The sequence below is a fragment of the Eschrichtius robustus genome, chromosome 7, assembly GCF_028021215.1.
Source record: "Eschrichtius robustus isolate mEscRob2 chromosome 7, mEscRob2.pri, whole genome shotgun sequence".
Lineage (NCBI taxonomy): Eukaryota > Metazoa > Chordata > Mammalia > Artiodactyla > Eschrichtiidae > Eschrichtius > Eschrichtius robustus.
In genome coordinates, this window is record NC_090830.1 from 105982035 (window position 1) to 106006204 (window position 24170).

General features: G+C 39.9%; 1 protein-coding gene across 9 annotated transcripts in view; it reads left to right on the forward strand.

The window, feature by feature from the left end:
* Nucleotides 1-24170, forward strand: part of PLCE1 (phospholipase C epsilon 1) — a 311916-nt gene that overhangs the window by 26901 nt on the left and 260845 nt on the right. For 8 of the 9 annotated variants that reach the window (XR_011074510.1, XM_068548222.1, XM_068548229.1 and 5 more), the window contains one exon: nt 12233-13786. Coding sequence is in view for 8 of the 9 variants with exons in the window: in XM_068548222.1 (XP_068404323.1) it covers nt 12584-13786 (1203 nt within the window). In the remaining variant the exon portion in view is untranslated. Of the gene's footprint in view, nt 1-11466; nt 11486-12232; nt 13787-24170 lie in introns of those variants that run through there. The other variant, XM_068548227.1, reaches the window with a different exon arrangement.

The window sequence follows — 24170 nt, forward strand, 5'->3', positions numbered from 1 at the left end:
TGGTTATAAAGATTTTCTCCTATGCTTTCTTTTAGAAAGTTTATAATTTTAGCATTTATATTTAGGACTGTCATCCATTTTGAGTTAACTTTTGTGTATGGTATGAAGAAGGGATTGAGGTTCACTTTTTTTTTCCATACAGAAATTTTGCTGATCTGTCACAATTTGTTAATAGGCTGTTCCCGTTATATTATCTGGTGGAGTGTCTGTTCAAGTCTTTTGCCCATTTTTAAAAATTGGCTTATCTGGTTATTATTGAGTTATAAGAGTTTTTAATATATATTCTGGATACAAGAACTTTTCAGATATATATATTGTGACTATTTTCTCCCAATCTGTGACTTGCCTTTCTGTATCTTAATGGTATTTTTTTTTTTGAAGAGTGGAAGTTTTAAATTTTGATTAAGTCCATTTTACCATTTTTTCCCTTTTATGGTTAGTGCTTTTCGTGTTCTAAGAAATGTGTCCGTATCCCAAGGTCATGAAGATTTCTCCTGTTTTCTTCTAGAAGTTTTATAGTTTTAGATTTTATGTTTAGCACAGTAAATCATTCTGAATTAATTGTTGTGTATTGTGATGTAGGGGTTGATGTTCACTGTTTTTCTATTTGGATCCAGGGCCATTTATTGACTGTCCTTTCCCCATTGAATTACCTTTGCACCTTTGTTGAAAAGCCAATTGACTAAATGTGTTGTTCTATTTCTAGACTCTATTCTATTCCATTGACCTAAATTTCTATCCTTATGCTGATAGCACACCATCAAGTTTACTGTAGCTTTGTAGAAGTCTTGAAAATAGGTTGTGTAAGTCCTCCAATTTGTTCTCCCCTTAAAAATTATTTTGGTTACTCTAGGTTTTTTGAATTTTCCATGAATTTGCAAAATTCTTTCAATACTTGAAAATCAATTAGTAGAGTTTACCATGTTAACTTTTTTTTTTTTACATCTTTATTGGAGTATAATTGCTTTACAATGTTTATATAATTATAATTGCTGTACAAGTTTCTGCTGTATAACAAAGTGAATCAGCTATATGTATACATATATCCCCATATCCCCTCCCTCTTGTGCCTCCCTCCCACCCTCCCTATCCCACCCCTCTAGGTGGTCACAAAGCACCGAGCTGATGTCCCTGTGCTATGCAGCTGCTTCCCACTGGCTATCTATTTTACATTTGGTAATGAATATATGTCAATGCTACTCTCTCACTTTTTAAGGAACCTCCATACTGTTCTCCATAGTGGCTGTATCAATTTACATTCCTACCAACAGTGCAAGGGGGTTCCCTTTTCTCCACACGTTCTCTGGCATTGATTGTTTGTAGATTTTTTGATGATGGCCATTCTGACTGGTGAGAGGTGATACCTCATTGTGGTTTTGATTTGCATTTCTCTAATGATTAGTGATGTTGAGCATCCTTTAAAGTGGGGTTTATCCCAGGAATGCAAGGATTCTTCAATATATGCAAATCAATCCATGTGATACACCATATTAACAAACTGAAGGATAAAAACCATATGATAATCTCAACAGACACAGAAAAAGCTTTCGACAAAATTCAACAACCACTTATGATAAAAACTTTCCAGGAAGTGGGCACAGAGGGAACTACCTCAACGTAATAAAGGCCATATATGACAAACCCACAGCCAACATCGTTCTTAATGGTGAAAAACTGAAACCATTTCCTCTAAGATCAGGAAGAAGACAATGTTGCCCACTCTCACCACTGTTATTCAACATAGTTTTGGAAGTTTTAGCCACAGCAATCAGAGAAGAAAAAGAAAGAAAAGGAATCCAAATTGGAAAAGAAGTAAAACTGTCACTTTGCAGATGACATGATACTATACATAGAGAATCCTAAAGATGCTACCAGAAAACTACTAGAGCTAGTCAATGAATTTGGTAAAGTAGCAGGATACAAAATTAATGCACAGAAATCTCTTACATTCCTATACCATGTTAACTTATTAGAGGAGAAAAATTATACAGTTATCTCAATAAATGCAGAAAAAGCATTGGGCAAAACTCATTTGTGATAAAAATTCCAGCAAACTGGGAATACAAAGAAACATGCTCAGTTTAACAAAGGGCATTTATGAGACACCTACACCTAACATCCTATTAAGTAATCATGTATAGAATACTCTTTAAGACTGAGAACATGGCAAGGATATGCACTCTTTATACTTATATTAGCATCAAAATTGGAGATCCTAGCAAGTGCAGAAAAGGAAGAAAAGAAACAAAATGTATACATTTTAGAAAGAAAGAAGCAAAACTCTTTATTTGAAGATGACATGGATGTCCGTGCAGAAAATTCTAAGTCACCTACAAATTATCTGCTAGAAGTAATAAGTGACCTTAGCAAGGGTATAAGTTATAATGTCTACACACAGTAATCAATTGTATTTCTGCATTCTAGCAGCAAACAACTAGAAAATGAAATGTAAAATAATTCCATTTACAATAGCAGCACCGACATAGGAACAAATTTAACAAAAGATGTGCAAGACCTCTATATAGGTGAATACAAAATATTAATCTGTGTAATCTATGTCTGAGCCTCTCAACCATCACTTTCCATTTTAGTTATTTTTTTAACTTATTTTTTTATTGAAGTATAGTTGATTTACAACGTTGTGTTAATTTCTGATGTACAACAGAGTGACTCAGTTATACACATATATACATTCTTTTTTATGTTCTTTTCCATTATGGTTTATCCCAAGATATTGAATATAGTTCTCTGTGCTATACAGTAGGACCTTGTTTATCCATTCTATATGTAATAGTTGGCATCTACTAACCCCAAACTCCCAGTCCATCGCTTCCCTATCCCCCCTCCCCTTTGGCAGCCACACGTCTGTTCCCTATGTCTGTGAGTCTGTTTCTGTTTTGTAGAGAGTCAACCATCATTTTCAAAGCAACAAATTCATTGTAGGACAAGGTGGAAGCAAATGTCGGACTTTCTTCTCTGGGCTTCCCTGCTCTCCAGGATTGTGGCTTCTCAGATCTAGCTGCCTTGGTAGCCCTCCACCACCTTCACGAAAGGTTCCAGATGAGCCAAAAATTCTTGAGGATTATAAGAAAATACTTTATGTTAATAATCTATTAAGAGTTCACATTCAGACAACAATGCCACGCATGGCTTGCTCTTCCCTGAGACTCCAGCGGGCTTTGTGGTTGGCCCTGCCTCTACACAGCATGGCTACTTTACACACCTGCTGTCCTCTGCCTCCTGCGAGCACACACAGTTCAGCTGTGTGACGTTCTGCAAGTGACACACACACTGTGAAAGCAGCCTGGCCCTGCAGCAGCTCTTCCATCTATGACATGCAGAAAATAGTCAAGAAGAGTCCCTCTTTCCCCCAGTATCTACAGAGTTTTCTTTTTTTAGGTTGCTCTTATATAAGTATCACTCACCATGAGACAGCTGCTAGGCCTAGCTATCATGCAATATGTCACATTCATAAAAACAGTAAACATGCAGGCATTATTCTACCTAAAAACAATAAAACCAATTTAATTCTAAGGCACATCTTGCTCCCAGTATTTTATTTTTAAAATACTGTTAGATGTCTATGACATCTAATCTAGTTTTAATACAAAGGTATTTCAACTTAAATATTATCTCTGAGGAAATCAGATATTGTTTTGGGCAAAGCTTTTAAGTCACAATAAAATAGTTATGAAACAGCAAAAAAGAGAAGATATGTATATATATACAGAGATGTGTGTATACATATACCTACATATATTCATATATATGTGGAGAGGGAAGCACGAGTACGAGTTAGCTACATCATGTTTATGGATTAGAAGCCTCAGTATGGTTAGGATGTTATCTTTCTCCAAATTGATATATTGATTAAAACCAATCCAAAACAAAGCCCTTGCAGACTGATGATAGTCTTTTTTTTTTTTTAATTTTTTAAATTTATTTTTGGCTGCATTGGACTTTGTTGCTGTGCGTGGGCTTTCTCTAGTTGCGGAGAGCGGGGGTTACTCTTCGTTGCTGTGCGCGGGCTCTAGGTGTGCGGGCTTCAGTAGTTGCAGCACGTGGGCTCAGTAGTTGTGGCTCGCGGGCTTAGTTGTTCCGTGGCATGTGGGATCTTCCTGAACCTGGGATTGAACCCGTGTCCCCTGCATTGGCAGGCGGATTCTTAACCACTGCACCACCAGGGAAGTCCCAGATTGATGATAATCTTGAGGATTGGGGTAAGGTTTGGATTTACCACACTAAATAATGTGACGCTCTGTTCCTTCTCAACTGATGTGGATGAAAGGATGAGAATAGTGTTTGGGGAAGATTTTTCTAAAAATTGTATGGGATGGATTGAAAGAGGAGGAGGTTAGAATTTGGGAGACTGGAAGCTCTTAAGTTCTAATGGGTTCTAAGGGGCAAGGATTGGGCTCAAATAGCCGTGGAAAGGAAGGAGAGAGTCAAATGCCTTTTGAGACCAAGTATATGCCTAGGTATAAGCCAGGAATGTGGGGTGCAGGGTCTCTATAAAAATCTTTAAGTTTGAAGATGCAAGGTCTTTGTTTTTCAGAAGCTCTCAATCCACGCAGGGGTCCTACATTATCAATAACTACAATATAGTGTGCCGTGACATGCTATAGTGAGATGTGGGAAGAACTATGGGAAACACAGATGAGAGCAATTAATGCTGACAAGTGAGCATCAGAGAGGGCTATAGAGAGGAGATGCTGTTTAAGCTGGGTGATGGAGTCTTAGTTAAGTTAGAAGACAGTAGTAAGGGAAATGCAAGAGGCATTAAGTGCAAGGCTGGTTCAATAAAGGGCAAAAAGACCAGTGTGACAGGATGTCTTTTCCTTGAGGGTATTGGTCAGAGATGAAACTGGAAAAAATCGATTGGGACTAAATCATGGAGGGTCAAATACCATCTTCTACTGCCCACTTTTCCCTCTTCTCATCATCTCATCAAAAACATGAATCTTTATGTGCATGCGTCCTGTGAGTGTCAACACCATAATCCTATTTGCCTCCGCTCTTGGCTTAAAGTTACATTCTACTAATGTCTGTATCCCTGTATTTCTGGGAGAGCAATAGGGAGAGAAGGGGCAATTTGCAAGCTGACTGGAGACTGTGTTTACAGTGAGGATTTCCTTTCCTTGGGAGTTTTACAATTGAGAATTAACCTGTATAGACAAACTTTTTTTGTGATCCTCCATGTTACTGTATCGGCAGACCTATCAATGTATTCATTCAAAAATATTTATTTGTGTAACTTTCTCATCTACCTGTCAATCAACTCCTGATATCCAGTGTACACAGAGTAGAAAGATTAAGGTCTCTCTGAGTTTTCTGGGTCATAAGTCTAGCATCAAACTCTGAAACTTTTCTAATGAAGAGAGTAGAAGTCACAAAGGATTAAGTCCTTGGGGTCTTGGAAAATGATCTAGATGGGTACACCAGTGCCTTTTGGGAGTGTTTTAAAATCTTTGTTTCTATGTGACTTATGGAATTTCTGTCATCATAGTTCAGAGAAAGGAGGTCAGGAGAGGCTGGAACAGCAGACATTCAGTGGAGAAGAAAGAGTGAAGACTGACTCATATCATGCAGAGTTTGGGTGTGGGTGTGTACATACACCTACAACTGTGCACACCATGTGCCTGTGGTTGGGAGAAAGGGAGGAAAGGGTTGTGCAGACATAATATTTTCTTTAATCTCTTTGCTGAGTGGACTTTGGAGGAGAGCATGCATAAGTAAATAACTGTGGCATGGCTGTTTGTCTGTCATACACATGATACTCAAAGGGACTCTATAAAATCCTGTAAGTTAAGATGCAAATAGAACTATTCTGTTACCAACTTTGATGGTTACCCTAGTATTTCTCTTCCATGATGGTGAAATTACTGAGCAATTTTCAGTTTCTTTGATTAGTTGAAATGTTCTCCTACGAGCTTCAGATGAATTCACGGTTATGCATTGTATTTCCTTCAACTTTCTTTACAACGCTCATTCTACCCGAATATGGATAAAAATAATTGCTACCTCTTTGTAAAGTTCCAGCTCAAATCTCCCTCCATCAGAGCCTTATTGATCCCCTGGTCCTCGGCCATCTTGCTTTCTGAACCCTGTGGAATATAACAGGTGCTTAGTAAATAATTGACAGTTGTCTAGTAGATTAGTTTTTGTTGTTGTTGTTATGTTCCACCTCCTTCCAACACCTACAGTAAGAAAAGACAATATGCTTGTATTTAATATTTTTCTAATTTTACTATTTTTTATGACACAAAGCATTCCATCTGGTTTAAGAGCATAAAATTGGAAATGTAGTAGGAATTAGGTACTATAACTTTCCCTCCAATGCAGGAATTTTCTATGTAGCTTCCTTGTTACACTCCTCTGTACTCTTAGATAAGTCACTCAAATACTCTGAGCCTCATTCATAAAATGGGGACGACAATAGTACTCACCTTTATTAGTTAGGAACAGATCTGGATGCCTGTGACAGAAAACCTAAAATAGTGGTAGCTTAAAGAAGATAGCATTTTATTTTTCCCTCTTCCAAATCTAGGAAACAGGCACAGTGGCTTCTATCTTGTTTCTTTGCTATGCAAGGCATCTATTCTCATGTTTACCTCACAGTCTGATATGGCTGCTTTAGCTCCAGCCATCATGCCTTCCCTGCAGCCAGCAGAAGGGAGAAAGAAGAGGAAGAGAATGGCATACTCTCTCCCTTCAAGGACACTGTCCATAAGTAACAAGCCATTCTGCTTATATCTAATTAGCACTAACTTATTTGTATTACTACATCTAGCTGTAGGGGAGGCTAATAAAGGGATGGCCATATGCTTCACTAAAATTCAGAAGTTCTATTATTGAGGAAAATGAGAACAGATTTGGGGGGACAATTAACAAGTCTCTGTCACCCTACTGATAATTTTATGAGATAAAAGATGAAGATGAAATGAGATAATATGTACACTGTGCTTAGAACATGCCTGACATACAATACATGCTCAATAAGTATTAGCCATTGTTTTTATAATTAAACATTATAGGCAGTCATTCATCCACTCTATTATTTGTTCAACAGACATTGAATACCTACTATGCTGAACATCATACCTCTCCTGTTTAAATCTTTCTATCGACAATGAGGAGAAGACTGCTGTCCAAGATAGCCTGTCCTTTGTGGAACAGCTCTAAAAGTTAGGGAGTTATTTATCAAACTAAGCCAAAGCATGCCTCCCCAATAATTCATTTGTTTTGGCCCTGATCTTACCTTTTGAAACTATGAAACAAGCCTTTTTCCTCATCTCAGTTCTTCAAATATATGAAAATGGCTAATAAGCCTCACGCTTAGTTTTCTGGCTCTAAACAGGCATTTTGTTAACTCATTTATTTAGTGTGTAGTTTGGCAAACTTTTTCTGTAAAGGGCTAGATGGTAAATATTTCTGGCTTTGCAGGTCACATGGCCTCTGTCACAATTTCTCAACTCTACCACTGTAATGTGAAAGTAGCCATGGACATTATATAAATGAATGGCCATGACTGTGTTCCTATAAAATTTTATTTACAAAAACAGATAGCAGGCCAGATTTTGGCCTGGTGCTGTAGTTTGCTAGCCCTCTGATTTAGCCCATGGAAACTTATCAACAAGGTTATTTATGACTGATATTCCCCTACTCTGAAGCTGAAAACTTACTCTGTGACACTCCTGATTCTTCTTATACCTTTCATTTCTTTTTCTTGTCTTACTACAAGATTTGGCTAGGATTTCTAGCTAGGATTGGCTAGGATTTCTAGCACCCCCTGCGTCTCCATAACTTTACTTCCTGGCCAATCATTTCCCTTGACACATTATCTATCCCAATTCATCTCTAGCTTGGAAATGCTACCTTGACAAGTCTTCTCTTGTTCTGCCATATTCTTAACTCACATATTGTTTGACCTCTCCCAGGCTGGCCCTTCTCCAATCTTCCCCACAAACCTGTGCACATTAAGAAACGAAGAATCCTTTTTTCCCTCCTTTTCTTTTTCAAATCTGTTAGACTCTGATCTTCATTTGGGCTTCAGTTAACGGTCTAATGCTAACTATATCTCTAACCAAACCCAACTTCCCTCAAAGACAACCTAGAGGAGATAGGTAGAAAATTAACATTTACTGATGGGCCAGGCACTGCTGACATTTGCAACATGTGTGTTTCATTCCAATGTTACAGACGTGGTAAGGGCAGTTCGAGGTTGATCATATAACCAGCTGTGGTCATGCAGCTGAGATTCAAGGAGTCAATCCCAGTTATAGGATAGAAATTCAAATTTGACCGGACCTGAGGAGTGGAGTGTGTGAATCTGGCAAAAGTAATTCAACACCATGTCACAAATACAACAGAGTTGCTAAACTCTGGTCATCTTCTCTCATCAAGACATTTACAAGGCATAGAATAACAAACATTTGCACTGAACTTTTGGTTTTCAGAACATTTCCTTCACAGTTTTATGGAGTAGGTGATTTTATTTCAATTTTACAGGAGAGGAAATCAAACCGCAAAGTGGTTAAAATATTTGCCGGAATTGCCAGGCGCCAGTGTCTTACTGTTTCTCTCTAGGAGAGTCCACAATTGCTCTTCTTGTAAAAGTCCGTACACCTCTTTTCTAGCTAACTCCTTATTGTCTTTCATACCTCAGCTCCGTCATCATCTTTTCCAGGAAATACTTCCTGCAGTCACTCCCACCTTGTGCCCACCATCTGATTTAGATGCTCTTCCTCTGTGTTAACCCAGATCATCACCTTATTTGCACTGTATCTTAACCGATGATGCATTAGCTTGTAAGGAAATCAAGGGCACATCCTTGCCTCATTTAATTTTGTACTCAATAAATATTTGTCGAATAAAGGAATGACGTGAGATGGAGCCAAGTCAGTGCTCCAGGGAGTCATTTTCCTGGGATGTTGCTCAGTCCTGGTTACACCTGGAGGCAAAACAGAAACCTCAGCCTCTTCCAGAGACAAATGCAAATAAAAGAGGATCCTCCCAGGAGCCATCGATCTCTGTAGCCAGGGGACATCAGAAATTCAAACCTGTGGGGTTTTAGACTAGATAGCAAAGAAAGCAGCGTAACTATGGAGAAGAGCATAGGTTCTAGAGTCAGGCTTCTTGGATTTGAATCCTGACTTCACCATTTTCCAGCTGTGTGATCTTTGGCAAGTGACTTAGCTTTTCTCTGCTTGGGTTTTTAATCTCTCAAACGTGGATAATGATGGAACTCATCTATATTAGTTACTTATTGCTGTGCAACAAATTATCCCCAAAACTTAATGCCTCAAAACAATAAACAGTTATTATCTCACAGTTTCTGTGGGTCAGGAATTTGGAAAGGGCTCAGGTGAGTGCTTCTGGCTCTGGATCACTGGTGAGGTTACAGTCAAGAACTCGACTGAGGCTGCCTTCATGTGGAGCCTTGACTGAGGTTAGAGGATCACTTTCCAAGATGGCTCACTCAAGTAGCCGTCGGCAGGAGGCTTCAGTTCTTGCCACAGGGAACTCTCCTTATGACATGGTAGCTGATTTCCCCCAGAGAAAGCAAGAGAGGAAGAGCCAGGAAGAAACTCCGATGACTTTTATGAGCTATTCGCAGAAGTCATACACTGTTACTTCCATGATATTGTCTGTGTTAGAAGGACGTCACTAAGTACAGCCCACATTCAAGGAAAGGGGAATCAGTCTCCACCTTTTGAAAGGAGGAGTATCACAGAATTTGTGGACATATTTTAAAACCATCACACTATCTGGTAGAGTTGAGTGAGAATTACATGAGATAAGAATTATAAAATGCTTAGAACAGGACTAAGCAGCACCTACCTTGAATTACCTTCCTCATGGGTTAGAAAGGACAGATGAACTGTCAATCTGAAGGCTTTGGCTTGAAAAATTACATTCCTCTAAAAAATGGAGCAAAGATATTGAAAGCTGGTGCCATGAGCCATTAAAGTATTCAGTATAGTTCTTGACATGAAAAGTTGTTCATGTTTTGAATTTTTAAAAGCAGGTATAAAACAGCATGTACAGTGTGATCTGGTATGTGTGTAATTATATACTTATATCTCTGTATGTTAATACATAGGGAGCATTCTGGAAGGAGGTTCCTCGTAGTATTAATCATGGTTATCTCCGGGTGGTGGAATTTGTGTTAAGGTAAAAAAAATTGTGTGTGTTTTTCTGCATTGTTTGAATTGTTTTATACTGAGCATATATCTACAAAAATAAGAGAGGCATTTTCCGAAGAAAATAAAAAAGAAACCAAGTTGGAAGGAAGACACAAAAGGTGGAAAGGGTTAGGATGTTGTACCAGGACGTTGCTGCTCTGGGTGGGCTGGTTTGTTCCCTGTGATGTATATGATTGATAGGGTGTCCTCTGATTCTTCAAGGTAGTTGTGAAGACCTGCAGGTGCTGAGAGCAGGTGAGAGTTTGTGACTGTCCTTGCTTGAGGGGACATATATGTAAGAGAAGAAGGGAAGAGAGGAAAAGGAGGAAGCAAGGAGAAGAGGGACATCTGAGTGGCAAAGAGCAAAGACAGGGCGAATCTGGTGTTGACAGCAGAGCCTGAATGCTCATCAGTTGCCTTGGGAAGAACAGCTTTACCTATAAAGGAACAGTACACTTGTGATGGGCACCCTATGGGCCCAGAGTGCCTTGCATATCCTTTATAATTGCACTTGCCACATTGGACTGAAATCTGTTCAATTCTCTCTCCTTAACAGACTTGCAAGCAGATCCTGGCTTTCTAGCCCATTACACAGTTCCCAACAGAGAGCAGCGTTCAATAATTTGGAGAATAAAATAGGCTAAATTATTTTTTTTAATAATGTCTTTCACAAATTGAAAATGTTTATGTCAGTTGACATTCAACTGAATAATTTATTCAAATGAAACAGAGGGAGTTAAAAATGTATATACTTTATGGGAAAAAATTAGAAACACTGTCCAAAGATGCTCTTTGAAAGGTTTAAATCTATCATTTGTCTCCCATTTGTTGCATCTGTTCTTTGTTCACCTTTTCCTTTTTTCTGCCTTCTTTTTTATTATTTGAAAAAAATTTTAAGATTCTAATATCTTTACTTACTTCCTATATTTTTTTTGTTAAAGTGGTTGCACTGGGGCTTATAGTATACATCTTTAGCTTATGACAACCTGACTTTAAGTAATGTTATCCCGATTCATGTAGAAAATAATCTTATAACAATATATTTCCATTTCCTCTCTCTTGACGTTTGTGCTATTATTGTCATATATTTCACTTCTGCATTTTTAGTAACTCCACAATACATTGTTATTATTTTTGCTTTAAATGGTCAGTTACCTTAAGTTATTTAAAAAGTAAGAAAAAATTGTATTTATCCACATATTTAACATTTTTCATAATCTTTATTTCTTTTTATAGATTCAGATTTCTATCAGGTATCATTTTCCTTCTGCCTAAAGGACTTCTTTTACCATTTCTTATATGTAAGTTTACAAGTGATGAATTCTTCCAGCGTTTTATGTCTAAAAAGTCCTTATTTCATTTTTGTTTTCAAAAGATTTTTGCTGAGTATAGAAGTCTAAGTAGGCAGTATATATATATATATATATATATATATATATATATATATATATATATATATATATAATTTCCCCCCCCCCCCCCCGCCAGTACTTTAAAGGTTTACTCCACTGTCTTCTGGCTTGCATTGTTTCTATGAGAAGCCTGCTATCATCCTTATCTTTGCTCCTCTCTACTTCATGTGTCTTCTTTCTCTAACTTCCTTGGCCTCGTTGAATTCTCAACTACTTCTCTTTAAATTAGACACACTGTTGGGTTTCATCTGGGTCCCACCTCCTTCCCCGGTAGCCTAAAAACTCTCAAGCTGTAAGCTAGGGCATTTATAGAGCTCACCTTATTTGTTTTTTTCTTCTTTCAGGGATCATTGTTCTATGTTGCCTGTTGTTCAATATCTGAAAACCATTATTTCATTATTTTTTTCTGATATTTTTTCAGTTGTTTAAGGAAGGATATAAATCTGGTCTCTGTTCCTCCATTCTGGCTGGAAACAGAAGTTCTGAAATATTGACTCAGAAAAATGAAACCAACTTCTGATTGCAAAACTCCTTACTCAAAATGGATTCATATTTTGCTTTAGCTTAGAATTATGAGTTCATTTTTGAAAATCTGTTTAGTGCCACAGTGTTTGACATTATCCCTTTTTCTCACAGGATACATTCGAACTGGATTTCTAAATCATTGTAAGCCAGTGATGAATCAGAGGTTACAGAATGCAATGTCGAATAAAAGTCTTCGAAAGAATTGCTTCAAATGACCAAAGAAAGAAAATTGATCTACCACCTTAAAACCTTGATCTAGAAGAGCATACTGCACATGGTAGGAAGTGATAACTGGGGAAATTTATTTGGCTCTTAATGCACCTAAATGAAGGAATTGTCACTTTGTTCCTCAGAGGGCTTGTACACCTGAGATTATTTTAATAACCCATAGTTTTATTAACATTTTGACATGATCACAAACGAGGAGAAACAGCAATAGCTAAAGCCTGCTCATTGGTCAAGATGACTTCTGAAGAAATGGCAGCTTCTGTTCTCAGACCTGTGACTCAGCGAAAAGTGATATCTGCTCAGTCGGCTGTAGATGAAAGTAATGATAAGGTCTCGGACATCAATGTTCCAAAGGCACATCCTGTCAGGCAGAGCGGGGAGACTTCTCATACCATCTCACAACTAACGAAACTTACAGAAGAATCTTCTGGAAGCAACTTGCCCCAGATTCTCTCAGTAGCAAGGGAGAAAATAACGAGTGATGAGAACAGTAATGAAAAGTGCTGGGAGAAAAGCATACCAGACTCTGTGAAAAACCTTAACATTAACTGCAACAACATACTGAAAAACCATCAGCGTTGCCTTCCTCAGAGCCAGTTTTATGAAACGTGCGATTCTACCACAGAGGAAAGCCTGTGTTTGGAAACTGGAATCCCGTCTTCACTGGAAAGAAAGGTGTTCCCTAGAATTCAACTGGAAATAGACAGACCTCCCGCGGGCATTAGTCCATTAGGAACTCAATCAGCCATCATAGAGACGGGCAGGGCACACCCTGACAGCAACATGGCGGTATTTCACTTTCAGTATGAAGTGGACAGAAGAATGTCAGACACTTTCTGTCCCCTATCAGATAACTTGATTTTGGATGATTGTGGAAACTGTGTACTACCTGCTGTTGGTGGGGAACAAAAGAACAATTACATGGCGTATACTTGTAAACTGATGGAATTGGCAAGTAACTGTGACAATAAGAATAGGCAGCTGCAGTATGATCATTGTGACCCCTTGAATGACAAATACTTGTGCTTTGAAGGCTCTTGCCCGAAGGCCGATGTAGTATGCTCAAGTGACACCTTTTGCGGGGAGGATTTTACTGACAGCCCATCTGCCAAGACCTTTCTGAGCCATTTTGAGGACTTCCCTGATAATTGTGAAGATGTAGAAGAAGATTTATTCAAAAGCAAGAAGGAGCGGTCCACTTGGTTAGTGAGGAGATTTTGTAAAAATGACAGGGAAGTAAAGAAATCTGTATATACTGGGACAAGGGCAATTGTGAGAACTCTGCCTTCTGGTCACATTGGGCTGGGGGCTTGGACTTACGTTGATCAGAAGAGAAACGGTCTCTTACTGCCTTGTGGGAGAGTCATGGAACGGCTGTCAACAGTGGTGACTAGGCAAGATGGGAGCCAGTGTCTGTCCGAAGCCCAGTGGTATCCGGTAAGAGTTAAAGTTTCTTTTGATCAATTCTTTACAGTTGATTTTTTTAAAAATCCAAATCTCCATTGTCTTAATTCATGGGAAATTTTCAGTTCCGGCAAATGATTCTTAGAGGAAGCATTTGTAGTTTTTGGAAACTAGTAGAGCTAACAGATACTGGAATTGATAGCTATCAAGATTGTGTTAATGCCACAACAATATAAGTAACAAAATACACATACATATGTCATCAGGATAGAAGAAATTAGGGAGAGCCCCTGGTTACTGTACACAGGATTATAAGATGGAGACAACTGGGAGTGGGAAAATGGCTCCCTCAACTGATTGTCTAGTTGTGTCCTTTGGAGATACATGCTTCTGTCCTCTTCTACCATGTAGCTCATTGTTTGCTTTTAGGTTGCAAGGCCTAAAGGAACTTAAATCTGTTTTCCTCCGTTTTCTAGGCAATGCTCCCAGTTCCTTCCCTCTTCACCCTTTTTATGCCATAGGCCCTTTTGGCAATTTGGTAAAGTCTTTAAACTGAGAAGAGCACTTTTAAATGCATCAAACGAAGTACAAAGGATCATAAAAGACACAGATTATGTGGATATACATTTATCAAGATAATTTTGGAATTGTAATATAGCAGAGTACCATAATGGCATAATGCAATAATGGCATCTAGCAATGTGATAACAATCATAATTTCAAAGTAGTGATGAATGTTAGTAGGGAATGGTTTGCCTGGGGCTTTCCCAGTTTTAGCACTGCAAGTCCCATGTTCTGGGAAGCCACTCAGTCTTGGGCAAACCAGGGCAGTTGGTCACCCTAATTATAAATACTATTTTAGGTCTCTTCCATGACTATAATATATAGAAATATCTGTGGTTTCTGCTGGTGACAAAAATCACAGGTACTGCTAGTATTACTGAAGTTTGTTGCTTACATTCATAATTGAAGGAAATGCTAAATTTCTATTTGAGATTAATACAAAAATTTTTTTTCATCCAAATTTCTGGGCTCTCTGAGTTCTATCCACAGTTCCCCCTCTTTAAGTTAAGATTCCTGCTTTAGAAATGCACACAATTAGCTGCCCACTCTTGGACCTGATCCTTGCATCGGAAGCCAGCACCATGTATCATCTTGGTTTTTCCCTTCTCTGGCTAAATAGCCTTACTTCCTTCAACTGATCTTCATGGAAGAACCCTTTCTATAACTCTTGCATTTCAGTTTTGCACAGTTCCTTAAAACCTGGCCCAGTAAATAAAACCTGGTCTAGAGCATCCCTTTTATTGAAATATGACTAGTATATTTTTATTTTAATCATCATCAACCATGGGAGCTAATGTTTATTGTGCATTTTACATGTGCCAGGCATTGGGCCAAATAACTTACCTACTTGATTTCATGCAGTCATCTCAACTACCTTCTGATATGGTCTGATTATTAACCCCATTGTATTGCTAAGAAAACGGAGTCTCAAGGAAATTCTGTACCTTGCCCACAGTCACTTAGCTAGTAAGTGGTATAACTAGGACTGTAATCCAGGCAACTCACACTCTTAGTTTCTCGAGATCAAGAAAGATATAAAATTTAGATTAAGCTTTCAAAGGAACGAAAGAATTCTGTTCTTTTCACTGTATGTTGATTGAGTAGCCCCACTCACTAATGCTTATAGTATCTCAGACTTCTCGTGTTCCACACGGTGGCTCTAACCCTGGTTATGTGTTAGAATCAATGTCCAGGCTCCACCCCAGACCCTCTGAATCAGAATCACTGGGGTAGGGCACAGCATGAATAATTTCTCAAAGTTCCCCTGGTGGTTCCATGATTCTATGGAGTTGAGAACCACTGACCAGGAGCTTAAACTGAGCTCTTTGCTTTTTGGTCAGGACATTTCGGGAATATTTGCTCTGCCCTAAATTCCCTGACCCGGCTCTGGTTCTCAGGAGTGTCAGGGCTGCCCTGGAAGCCTGCCTGAAAAGTGACAGCTTGCAGGCCCTTCTCTCTGTACATGTGATGGGCACTTCAACCCAGCAAGTGTCAAGGGATATGGTTTTGAATCTTCATCTGGTTCGTCATGAAACCTGAGTCAAGAGTTGGTGTCAGCTCCCCACATGCTCCCCAGCTCTTCTGACAGAATTTTGTCCACACAGGAGAAAAAAGCTCATTCCAGGCATGTGTGTCCTGCCTGCACTATGGTGACTTGTCCAGTGCTGACCATGAAACTGCTGCTGATGGCAACATGTCATCCCACTTAAAAATGCATTGATTTTAAAATCCATGTGCACTTGAAACTGAACATTAAGAACACAACAGAAATGTAAATACAGCAAAGTAAATGGAAGTAGATGGCTTGAAACCATTATCAGAGTTCCCCATACACTTATACAGTCATGAGGGTCATGAATCTGATGTCAATTTCAGGATAATTTTTGGCATGCCTTTATTCATTCCTCCAGTTTCTGGAGCCCTGCCACTTCTTCTGAGAATGTTCACTGGTCCCTAGCTCAAACCTGTCCCTTTCTGTCTGTCAGAGGCCTTGGGATGGGTAATTTCCAAAGAAAAGAACCAAAGAGAAGATGCAAATCATCTTTTTCCTGCTTCTTAGTCTCTGGAGGCTGGGAGAGCCTGCCACACCTCCTGCAGAGTAAACCTCAGGAACTTCTCTCTCCTTCTCTCTGTCTGGGCTTCCTGGAGGCTGTGGGCATTTTTATTAACCCTAAATATGAAGCTGGGGGATGGGCCAATGGTCCTCCTGTTCGTTCGTTTGTTCGTTCTTTCTTTTTTATTTTTTATTTTTTGGTAGTTAATTTACAATGTTGTGTTAGTTTCTGGTGCACAGCAAAGTGATTGTTTTATTTATATATATATATATATATATATATATATATATATATTATTTTTCATATTCTTTTCCATTAAAGATACTGAATATAGTTCCCTCTGCTATACAAGTATGACATTGTTGCTTATTCTCCTGTCCTTTCTTAAGGGTAATTTCTAAAAGGGAGAGCCTTTTTTGAACATTCAAACATGGCAGGAATGAATCAATATTCTCTAAAGTATCGTATTGTCTCTGCATCTCATTCTTTAGTTTGAGTCTGGTGGAAATCCTTCCCAAAAGTTGCACAGATGAATTATAGCCCCTTTCCCCCTGCTCCTGTAAATTCCATCCTCCACCTAAAAAAACTGCAGACCCCCAAGGTTATGCTCCTGTTCCTGTTCTTTGATTATTTCACGTGTCCGTCCTGGCTCTCCAATCAGATTGTAAGTTTATTAAGGTCAAGAAATGGCCCTACCTTTTGTATACTCTCCATAGTGCAAGCACGATGCCAAGTATTAAGAAAACAGGACAATGCCATGCTTAGACTCATGGTCTGTGGAGTCAGTCGCCCTGAATTGAAATTGTGGCTTTGACTCCAACACCTACTGGCCATGTGACCTTGGGCAAGTTGTTTAACCTCCTTGTCCCTAATTGCCTTAAAGGTAAACTGGGAATAATGGTTCTTGGGGGGTTAAATGAAATGCTACCATAAAGTCCTCTGCACAGTGCCTGGCCCCTCTTCTCACCCGGGGCTGTTTATCTTGAGCTTTGTCATGAACTGTCCCCACCTCCTTCTACTCTTTGGTGCCTTCTCACACAGGGATGTTTACCGCGCTATGCATTTGAAGGTATGTCCTTCCATCTATGATGTGGTAGCTTGCTTAATCCCTCCCACACATTTAAAGTATGTGTTATTTGTCCAATTAGTTCCTTTGCCTCACATTAAAAAATTTTTTTCTTGTATGCCTTCGTCAAAATGACCCAATTAATTTATGTTTGCACAGCTGTGCAGGGAAGAATGGATTTGAATGGGAGACATTAATGAGGATGAATGCTTGCTGACTGACTAACCATATTGGTATCCTCCTCCTCCTGCCTGTAAAAAATTAAAACCTACCCCTTATTCAGTTACAACCCCCCTTGCCTGCTTTCGATTTATTGGCTCAACTAGACGGCATATTTTGGCAAGTGGCTAAAGTCTCCAGGTTAAATGTTGGTTAAAGGTGCTTTTCCTTTAAAAAAAATTCTCCCCTTGCCTGAATTTTGGGGAGTTTAAGTACCTAGAGTTATTCTGAATAGGAAGTACAAGAGGATCCTGCCTCTGCTGGAATCACTCATGTAACCTAGTTCTGCGTGCACTGAATGATGGAACATGGAGAATGTGAAGGTGGCAGGGCAGACAGCCCACCAGGTCCTGTTTCATTGCTTCATTTGTTTCCCTGCCTTGATCCACAAGAGGATTTACCATGAAAGAATATATACAACAAAATAGAAAAAATGAAGTTTTACTTTTTAGAAATCAGACTAGGAAAACTAAATTAGAAACCAGCTTCTACGTTGCTATTCCCTGTTCTGCTTTCTGCCTTCTAAAATGTGTCTTTCTCCTTCACATTTTAGTCTATTCTCTAGCAGAGAAAATTAAACTTAAGAGGCAGTGAAAAATATTTGAGTGTTTAACATAAATGCCTTTGTCAGCATATATGTCCTGGATTCTTTATTTTCTCTATTATGTGTAAAGGGACCAGCCGATAATAAATTCATCTTCTAAGTTGTAACTGTTATGGATGATCAAATATCCGTTGAGCCCTGCTGTCCAGTGTTGTAATAGATGGCAGTTGAAATAGCAACATGTCTTGTTTTCTTATCTGGAAATTTGGTCTCCCTGCAACTTGGGTACAGTTTGGACCTTGAAATAATTAAAATTTCACAGGGTGCCCAGGCTAAGCTGAAAGCCTGTGCTTGGGGACATGCCAGGCCTCCTCTTCCATTACTAAGGGTTATGTCGGGGACATGACACGGGTATAGGACGATGCTGGCCCCTTCCTGCTGAGCACAGTGAAAGGGAATCCAGCTCCCGGCCAGCCCCTGTGCAGTTTAGTCACATCTAGTGCATCAGTAGAAAATGTGACGGGCTGTCAATAGGACAGCTTTCCCTTATTAGCTGCATTGGGGCAGTTTAGAATGAATTTACTTCCACATCTCTGAAGTTACACCAGCTCTTTGGCTAGGATTTGGTAACAAAAGAGGGAAAAAAAGGAATGAAAAACACTGACCCTGGGCCGTAGTTTAAGGTGAATGTATTCATGGCCACTGTTACCCTTTTTTTTTTTTTTTTTTTTTTTTTTTTTAAGTTTTGCTATAAACTGTTATGTTAGCTTTGGGACACAATCAGATTAGGATTTTTTTCTTTTCTTTCCTTTTCCCCAGATGTCCTGCATAATGAGAATTAGCAGCTGGAGAGGGCTGCCCCATCCCTGGAAATGGGCTGTGGTTAAAATGTGGCCTGAAAAGAATCAGAACCCGTGGGCAAAGATAAGAGCATCAGATGGAGGCCTGATCTAACCCACAGTGTGCATTTTTTACACAGGAGGAACTCAGGCTGCCCATAGAATGACTTCCCCTTAGTCATGAGTGATGAAGTGGCCCTCTTCCCCCCCCCCCCCCCCCCCCCCGCCCCTCCGCCCCTCCCCCCCTCCCCCGGGTGCTGACTCAAGTACAGCAGTCCCCTCAGGGCTTATAGGCCTCCTGGAGTGATGCAGATTCAACACTCAAGGATTGAAGCATTTTTGGCAATGGGGGGAGGGGGCGGTGACCATCCCCTGACCCTCCATGACTAGACTAACTCATGGCTCAGGCAGGATCTTCCCTGAAAACCTCTTCTCAGACAATGGTGCTAGGGTCATTTTCTGACCCTGAAGAGCCCCATCCAGTAGTTTTTTGTTGTAGCAGCGGGCCTGGATGCATTCAGAGCCTCAGATTAAGCAAGGGTCTTACAGAGCTCAGTTATCCAAATCCCTAACCCCAACACTCAGGTCTTGAACCCCAACCCCTTCCCTCTCATTTAGGCCATCACCCCTCAAACCCTCAGAAAGAACTCAGCAGAAAACCACCTCTGCCTTCAGCAACACAAAGACACGATGATCTTCAAGGAGAGCCCATACGTTGAAACCCAATAGATCTCCTTGGAGGGAAGGAGAAATGCTTTGATTTTTTTTTTCTTTTAAAAATAGCTTTATTGAGATACAATTCACATAGCATACAGTTTACCTATTTGAAGTATATAATCCAGTGGTTTGGGGTATATTCACATATGTATGCAACCATCTCCACAATTTTAGAACATGTTTATCACCTCAAAAAAAACCCGTACCCTTTAGCTATCACCCTCCATTCTTTCCACCCCTTCCCCCCTCCCCCAGCCCTAAGCATCCACTAATCTACTTAACATGTCTATAGATTTCCCTATTCTGGACTTTCATATGAATGGACTCATATAGTACGTAGTCTTTTGTGACTGGCTTCTTTCACTGAGCATAATATTTTCAGGGTTCAAAGTTCATCTATATTGTAGCATGTATCAGTACTATGTGACTTTTTTCTGCTGAATAATATTCCATTGTATGAATATACCACATTTTCTTTATCCATTCATCAGTTGCTGGACATTGGTTTTTTTTCTGCTTTTTGGCTGTGAACTTTCGTGTACAGGTTTTCGTGTAGACATATGTTTTCTTGAGTATATACCTAGGAGTGGAATTGCTGGGTCATATAATTGTGCTTAGCTTTTTGAGGAACTGCCAGACCTTTTTCCAAAGCAGCTGCAGCTTTTTACATTCCCACAGCAATGTGTGAGCTTTCTAATTCCTCCATGTTCTGACCAACATTTCTTAGTGTCCATCTTTTTGCTTATAGCCATCCTAGTGGGTATGAAGTGATATCTCATTGTAGTTTTGATTTGCATTTTCCTGATGGCTAGTGATGTTGAACATCTTTTCATGTGCTTGTTGACCATGTCTGTATCTTTGGAGAAATGCCTATTCAAATCCTGTGCCCATTTAAAAAATTTTTTCTTTTAAATTATTGAATTCTTTATGTATTTTGGATATAAGTCCATTATCAGATGTGTGATTTGCAATATATAGCTAGATATATGTATAAGTATAGATATAATGAATGAAAGTCAAGAGGGCAGCAAAGAAGGCTTCCAATTTTAATGCACAGTGAATCTTGTTAAACCTTTCCTTTGGATATTGATCTCATTCTTAGTCTTTCTTACACTACCCCACCAACAACAACTTTCAAGTAAAACTTTCTATCTTCCTTCTCCCCACAATTCTCTCCAAACTCCAGTCTGCATAGTTTCTCCTTCCTCTTCTGCCCAAGCTTTTTATCATGCATATAGGTCGTTTTTATAATTATCCAAATTCTGCTCCCCAGAGCAGTGGCTGGGAACCAGATTGTCTCCTGCAAACTTGTGCATCACAAGGAAGGCATCTGAGGCAGTGATGGTTGAGGAGGATGTCACCACTTCATAGTAACGTGCTCCATCGTGCACAGGTGCAGCAGGGCCAGGCCTGGGCTGAGACAAGCAGGTGCCTAGGGTGCAAAATTTAAGGAGGCAGGGTCTTGCAAGTGCCAACCCTGTACTTATTAGTGAGTGCCTCCTTAAATTTTGAGCCCTAGGCAGCTTACTTGTCTCAACCTAGTTCCAGCTCTGGGTATGAGGGTCTAAGAGTATCTTTGGTTTAGAAATGCATATTATCTTCCTAGTTCAGGAATGGCCTTGACTAAACACCCATATACCTTAATACAGATATTCTTAAAATATAAGTTAAGAATGGTTCCTCATTTTTAAAGGGTTCAAAAAAAATCACAAGGATAATAATATTTCATAACATGTGAAAGTTATAAGAAATTCAAATTTTACTCTTCACCAATGAAAGTTATTGGAACACAGTCACACCCGTTCATTTATGTGTTGTTTACAGCTGATTTCTCCCTGTAACAGCAGAGTTGAGTAGCTGCAATCCAGACTGTATGGCCTGCAAAGACTAAAATATTTATTATCTGGTCCTCTACAGCAAGTTTGCCTTCCCCTGGCTTAGAACACCCCTTTCTACCTGGCTAATTCCTACCCATCCTTCCTTCCTGAGCTTAGATTTCACATTCTCTCCATGGTCTTTACTACCAGTCCCCTCCCCCTACCACGGATCCCAGTACAGAGTTTCTCTGACAGTCAGTACTCAATACGTATTTCTTGAATGACTCCCTGAATTATAAATGAATAAAGGCGGTTTCCACCCACTTATGGTGTCTTCTCTCCTTCCCCAGACCCAGTGCAAGCTTGTTAGCTATCCTTCCCCTGACCCTCAGAGCTTGGAACCAGTTCCTTAATGCAGTGCCTAGGACAGAATCAGAATTTTCCATTGATATTCAAAAGGATCTTTTTCAGTCCTGTGAACCCAGAGATCCATGCTTGTCACCTCCACAGATTTTGCCAAAAAGACAAAGAAGGGACATGTTTGGACCTCCTTGTTCCTGGCCCACCATTTCAACTGTCTGTAAAGACCCTTGAGAGAGTTTCCAAATGTTTTGTGTTTATAAGGGAACACCTGATTCTGCTGTTATCCGCAATGGGCCAGGGAGGAAAGAAAGCCTCCTCCTGTCAAGACCCAGGAGCTCTGTCCCTGCCCTTCAGAACCCCCAGTCTGTACAGGCAGATTTCCATCATGGACCAGAGGGGATCTAGCTTCTGTTTCTCAGTCACGGTCAGGGATGAGGTTGGTGGTAAAGAGATGGGGACAGCATGCCATGTTTGTTAGTTGAGGAGATCATTGTTGGAGTTTGGGAGGTGTTTGGCCAGTTCCTTCAAACCATCTGACCCCTTAATACTCTCAATAATAGACCTGAGGTAGCACCTTCCCACCCCCCAAGAAAGACCTAAGTACCAGTTCCATCTCTATTATCAACTGGTGGTGTGACCTTAAGCAAGTCACTTTAGGACCTGGGATTTTAATTCCTTTGGGTATTATTTAATTCCTTTGGGTAAAGGAAATTGAGGGCAGGCATGGACTCATTGCCTACTTCGTGTCAGACACTGTGTATATGATTTGCATATATTAACTTAATGTTTCCTGTTAAAAACCCCAGCAGGCTATGACTTGCCGATTTAAGTCCCAGCCATGGATTTTGGGGTGAGTGAGTGTTCTGCCTCACCCAGCAGTACCTCCTGGAGGTTTGATTTGGAGAGAAACCCGTCACTCTAACACTTGGAGTAATGGCAGGACAGAGGAGAGATGATGCTTCATCACTGGCTGAGCCCTGAAATGCCTGGAGCAGTGCATCAGCGAGCACTTAGTGGGCTCTCACAGGGTGCCAGGCCCTGGGCTTTCCAGATGTCTTTGCTCTTTTCCCTCCTTTCGTGCTCACAGCAACTGTCTACGAGACTGATAGTATGAACATCCCCATTTCATGCTCACGATAAGTAACGGGACCAAGCTCACACAGTGTCAGGCCTGGAACCCAGGTCTGCCTACCTCCATAACCCACGCTCATAACAACTCCTCAGAAGTTTCCCTGGAAGATTCTGTTGTAACTCACCCCGGTACCTTGGCAGAGGTTCTGCTCTCTTATTAAATGTGCAAATGTTGAGCTGGATGAATCCTTGAGCTGTTTCTTTCTTCAAATGTGAGCTGGGTGTGACCTTTGGCTGAAATGGGAGACGTGGGGAACAATACCAATTCTTAATGTGAGGGGCGTGTTGGCTATTGAAATGGCTAAGATTTATGTTTTATGACTCAGCCTGCAAGGGGGAAGAAACCAAGCCCGAAGGTTTGAATTTTTTACTGAATTGCTGTAATTTAGAAGGACATTTTAAAAGTTTTATAAGTAAGTAAGCAAGAACAAAGTCCAAAGCAAACTGCACACACATCTGACTCAGAATCTGTAGCGTATTCATGATCACACTGAAATAACCAAAACTAGCGGGAACATAATTCAGTATTTTTCCATTTTAATTTCAAGTTTTCTCTGACCCTGCAAAGATTCTGAGCAACTGACCTGAGTATGAAAAACATTACTCAGTAACATTTCTTTCCATAATCACACCATTAAGATGAAGTTTTCACCTACTTCACAAGGTTGTGGGACTGCAGGAAAAAAATGAGTTGGTTGTGTATTCAAGTGCTTGGCCAATGTTATGAAATCTCCCCCCAGTTACAACTTTTCTTACTCCACGCTCTGAGGATTCAGAGTGAGGTACCTGGAGAAAAAGGGACTCAAAAACTACTGCAGACGCAGCAAAACAAAACCAGAATCAGCTGTATCCTTTCAGAAATGCTGCAAGCATAGAGTGGAACCTGCTCGCCGAAATCCAACCTTTGGTTTCCCTTTCATGGTGCCAGCCTAGTTTTAATAACGTCATCTTCAACTTGAGACTGGGTAACTTTTATCACCTATGTTTTGATCTTATCCCTATGTTGGTCTTATCCCTATGTTTTGATAGAATAAGGAATCAATTTTTTCAGTAGACCATGCTGAGTAGCCTAGCTTCAGAAAGATTTAGCACCAAATTATAAA